The sequence below is a fragment of the Prionailurus viverrinus genome, chromosome A3 (genome assembly GCF_022837055.1).
Source record: "Prionailurus viverrinus isolate Anna chromosome A3, UM_Priviv_1.0, whole genome shotgun sequence".
NCBI classification, from domain to species: domain Eukaryota; kingdom Metazoa; phylum Chordata; class Mammalia; order Carnivora; family Felidae; genus Prionailurus; species Prionailurus viverrinus.
In genome coordinates this window covers 14,558,396-14,563,523 of record NC_062563.1, presented here as the reverse complement: position 1 = coordinate 14,563,523, position 5,128 = coordinate 14,558,396, and the positions used below count along the sequence as shown (strand labels likewise).

General features: G+C 53.7%; 1 protein-coding gene across 1 annotated transcript; it reads right to left on the bottom strand.

Moving 5' to 3' along the window:
• Positions 1–132: 132 nt before the first annotated feature.
• Positions 133–4,884, bottom strand: OCSTAMP (osteoclast stimulatory transmembrane protein). Its single transcript, XM_047852720.1, has 3 exons — positions 4,802–4,884; positions 3,595–4,624; positions 133–933 (listed from the first exon to the last, which is right to left on the bottom strand). Exons 1-3 carry the CDS (start codon positions 4,882–4,884, stop codon positions 571–573), a joined length of 1,476 nt encoding a protein of 491 aa, XP_047708676.1. The 3' UTR covers positions 133–570.
• Positions 4,885–5,128: the final 244 nt, after the last annotated feature.

The following is a 5,128-nucleotide window of genomic DNA, read 5'->3' as shown; positions in this document are numbered from 1 at the left end:
CCTGGTCGGGAAATCCCCCAAGCACTTTGAAACAAAGGAGCAACATAATCTAACTTAGGATTTAATAAATACTTCATTTAGAAAATCAAGAAAATGTTAGGCTGCTAAACCTCAGAAGATTCGGGGAACGTATAAATAAGTTCCGGGAGCATTTGGGCACATCTCGCTAGGCAAAGTTTCCATCTGCCAGTCGGAGGCCCCTGATGCGGGTGAGAGCCTTCACTGATCCCCAGCTGGTCTGGAGGAACCTGGGGCTGTCTCTGCACTTCCTCGACGGTCACTGTGCAGAATGCTTTACTGCTTCTCGAGGCCTTTTTACGCCCAGTATCCAATTCCTCCCTTCCCACATTCCCCCCGCCCGCCCTCCGTGGAAAGTAGGTCACATGGGTTGTTATTATGCAGTCATTAGGCAGGCATAGAAACTGAGGCTCAGAGAGGCGAAGCAATCTACCCAAGGTCACACAGCAAGGACCAAGGTCTGTGCGGCTCCCGCGCTGCTTCCCCTCTGCCTTACTGCTCTCTGTTCTCTTCCAGCATCCAGGCCGGGGCGGGTGCTGGCAGGCCCGGGTGTCAGGAGCAGGAGGGGGTCTCCGGGGGCAGCTGCTGGCCTCGGCGCCTGTCGTATCTGCGCTGGAGCCGGGCGTGAAGGTGGCGGGCCCTCCTGGCCTCCTGGGCCGAGAAGAAGGAAGCGGCGACGGTGTGCCGCAGGCGCCGGGCGTAGGTCTCCAGCAGGACGGTGGCGCAGGCCGCCAGCTGCAGGGCGCCGGCAGCCAGGGGGGCGGCCGCCTGGGGGCGCTGCGCGGGCAGCAGCCGGCAGCCCTGGGAGGTGAGGCGGAGCTCCCACTGGAAGGACCTGTGAGCAGAGAGGAAGGGGCTCTCCGGAGGCGGCTGGTTGAAGAGAAAGGGGACGAAACCCAGGACCGTGTACGTGGCCTCGAAAGAGGAGAAAAAGGCCAAGTCAACAGACGCTCCAGCCATCCCCTGTCTCCCGCCACTCGTGCAGGCTTGTCCTCATCTGCAAAATGGGCGCAGAACTAAGTAAGGAAGCCTCCTGGGGGTGGAGGACGGCCAGATGAGATGGGGAGTCTGAGGCAGGCTTTTTGACAAACAAAAAGCACGGTACAAATGCTGTTTTCATTATTACTTTCTGAGCAGAATACTTTAAGGAAAACAAACGGCTGCTTTGGTCATTTACTCTTTGCTAAGCCCTCTAGTGAATATTTTAGACGTCTTTTTCATCAAATATGGGCAATCCTATGAGCTTGAGCCCAGAACGAGCCTTGCTGAAAAGATGGGAAACCTGGGGCGCCTGGGTGACCCAGACAGTTGGGCGTCCACTTCGGCTCAGGTCATGATCTCCCGGTTCGTGGGTTCGAGCCCCGCATCGGGCTCTGTGCTGAGGGCTCCTAGCCTGGAGCTTGCTTCGGATTCTGTGTCTCGCTCTGTCTCTGCCCCTCCCCCACTCGTGCTCTGTCTTTAAAAAATAAACGCTAAAAAAAAAAAAAGACAAAAGATGGGAAATCTAAGGTCCCCTAGTGTTACATGTGGCCAGCCCGGGGATCAGTCCCAGCCAAGGGGAGTGCCAACACCCTGAGCCTATTCCTAAGCTCTACAATTCCCTTGGGGTATGTTGGAGCACAGCACGGGGAGGCAGGGAGGTCAGAGGTTAACCATCTGACCTTTGGAGCCAGACTTCTTGGGTTGGATCCTGGTCTGCCCAGGGCCAACTTCTCGGCCAGGCACAGTGAGCTATCACATTTCGTCGGTTTGGGGATTCATTTCTCCCCCCACATTTTAACCTCTTTGAGATCAAGATGTGTCTTTCAAGCAATGGGACTTGTAACCCCGTTCCACAGTTGTGCCATTTCACGCTTTGTGAGAGGGCCGGAGGGTGCCAGCAAGAAAGCTTGCAGAGTGGGCGGAGGAAAATGCTGGAAATGATAGTGGGGCATCACCAGCTCTCGAAGGCACAGAGGCCAGTAATATTAGGTGAAAACCCACAGACGCTGAGAACTCAAGCAGAGCCATTCAGAGGAGTCAGGCTTGAATGGAAGGACGTTTTAGGAAAACGTCACAAAATGAATCCACCTTTTCTGTTTTTCCATACCTGAGAGAGATAAGTCTATGTGAAATAAGAAGTGAACTATTTTATATGAATACAATTAAAATTCTAAATGATAAGAGGCGCCTGAGTGGCTCAGTCGGTTAAGCATCCGACTCTTTTCAGCGCAGGTCACGAGCTCATGGTTCTTGGGATCGAGCTTGGGATTCTGTCTCTCTCTGCCCCACCCCCACTCTCCCTCTCTCTCAAAATAAATAAGTATATATTTTTTAATTCTAAATGATAAGAAGGCATTGCGTCTTGGTTTGATTGGCAGCATTTTCTTTCCTAATGACACATAAAAATGATGATGTGATTTGCAATCAGTGACATCTTGGATTTGATGAAATAAGGTAACTCAGGTGCCACCCTCGGGACATTGCCTGATACATTTCTTTACTGTGACCCCCCCCCCCCCCACGAAACGCGTTTCAGAGCACCTCGCAAGCACAGATTGTATTGTGATCAGAGAAAAATGTCATAAAACAAAACCTCAACCTTATCCTTTACAATATACTCTCATAAATTTCTAGTCTATTTGATTTCATTAAAAAAAAAGTGGTCATAACCTCCCAAGTTGATTACATTGATTTCATGCAGTTTGAGAAAGCACTTTCTTAGGATATAATAAGTACTTAATAAATATTAGCCATTAATATTATTCACTCAGAGTCTGAACTTTGGTTTTGTGCAGTGGACTTTTGTGTGAGATCTCATCATTAAAAAAAAAAAAAAGATTTTTGGCAAAAGATTGAAAACCACAAATCTTGATCGGATAATAAATATATCCAACGGTACACAGATGGTAAATATTTTGTATGTTACTACTAAAATGGTAACTATTTTAGGTCATACACAGATCATACAGTCCTTGATTCAACTATCAACTTTGTCGAAAAGCCACCGCAAACACGTAAACAAATGGCACGGTTATGTTCCAATAAAACTTAATTTACAAAAACAGGAAGCCAGCAGAGTTTGGCCCGTGGGCCATAGTTGGCGGACTCCTGGCCTAGATCATTCAATATATACAGTCTGATATATATAGATGTCAGCTTTTAATGATAGCCGCTGTTTGTCAACCCCCTCCTGTGTGGCCTGGAGCGCCTGGGTACTTTCACAAACTACCACTTGTTAAGACTCACAATAACCTTGTGGGGTGAGGGGGACTGATCCACTTTGTACAAGTGAGGAAAAAGAGACTAGGACCTGCTGCCATTTAAGAAAAGAGTGACCTTGGGCATCGAATTATTTTAAAGCCTCTGGGTACCTGTGTCCTCTCCTGTCCTCAGGGTGAAAATGGAACCCAGTGCATCAGGCTGTGGTGGGAATTACAGGAGCCTGTGAATGCCCCAGGTTCCCGTAGCTTCTCCAAGGGCTGGGACTCGAAGGCAAATAAAATTCAGTTGCAGATCAAATGGTTAACACACCCTAGCCCTTCCGAGGGGGCTTCCTAGAGGACTCTAGTCCTCTCTTCCCATCACCCTACTTACATCATACTTGACCGTGAGCGTGGTGGGCACGGCAGGCAGTTTCTGCGCCCAGTCCACGGCTGCCTGAGCCAGGAGAAAGGCCACGTGGTCTGTAGCCACCATCACAGCTGTGGCCATCAGGGGCAGGGTGAGCAGTCCCAGCCTCAGGAGACAGCTCAGCAGCTCCCCCTGGGACAGCCTCGGCCGGGCGGCCCAGAGCAGCCAGGCTGGTGGGGAGGCCACCAGATGTGTGGCCTGGGCCTCGGCCAGCTGCAAAGCCAGTTGTCGTGTGGCGTAGATATTGTCAAACCGCAGGTCCGTCAGGTAGCGGTGGAGGTACCAGCCGGAGTCCACGAGGAGGCCCAGCACAAAGAGCCCCGCGACCACCTGCTGGGTCCCCAGCGCGGCCGCCCGGACCAGGGACTCCAGGCCAGAGAAGTCCTCCAGCACCTGCTGAGTGACCCTGAGCATGCGAAGCAGGAATACAGAGCCATTGCCCTGGGCCTGGAGGGTCAAGCCCCGGCCGCCTGCTTGGCCAGCGGGGCCCAGAGCCCCGGACGCTGTGTGCAGCCGGTGAGTGGTGTTGAGCAGGCTTTCCAGGGAGCCCTCTGTGACACATCTCAGCACCTGCCCGGCCGCGCCCACGTTGGCCAAGACGTTGGGCACCACGGCGACGGCCAGCGTGGCGGTGCTCCAGGACAGGAGCAGGCGGCGGCCCTGCTCCGTGCTCAGGGTGGGGACGCTGAGTGCAAACAGGCAGCGCGCGGGGGGCACCAAGCCCAGGACCAGGAAGACCAGGAGGCCGCAGACAGTGGCCACTGTGGCCGAGGGTCCCGGAGGGTAAAGCAGTGAGGACACGAGCCAGCGGTGCGTCAGACCCGCAGCAGCAAGGGCCGGGGAACCGCACAGGAGGAGCTGGGTTAGCAGCTGGCCGCAGCTGGTTGGGACAGGCTGAGAGAAGGCGACCCAGGCAGCCTGCAGTGGGACAAGGGCCTTGCGGAGCCCCAAGTGCCAGACCCTCCACCTGCACACAAGGAAATTGGGGGGACGTCTTTCAGGAGGACGAGGGGTTGGCTGTCTGCCCAAGGCCCCTGATCCACAAAACCCTTCGATTGCTCACAGGCTCCACCCCTCAGCCACAGGGCTCGGCACCCTTCCCCTGTGGCTACCCCCAAACCCCCACCACCCGAGCCGAACCAGTCAGAGCCTGCCCTAGGGCTATTCCCACTGGAGTTGTTGGGGGAGCCGCCCAGTTTCTGTGCAGTTTCTGGGGAGGTGAAGGTGAATGTCTGGGCTGCCTGTGTCCACCATTCCGGTTTGGTGAGGGTGCCCGGCCCCGGGGAATGAAAGAGCCGAGGAGAGAGAAGCGCAGAGGAGAGAGAATAAGAAAGAGTTAAAAAACATGGGGAGAGAGACATACTATTTTACTTGAATTCACAGTCTTGCTGGCCTGTTGTGTGATCCCTTCTCCACGGGCCTCAAGATCTCCTCTATAATTTGGAGGGGCAGGAGAGTGGATCCGTTGGCCACTCAGGAACTTTTCTACTCTGCTGTC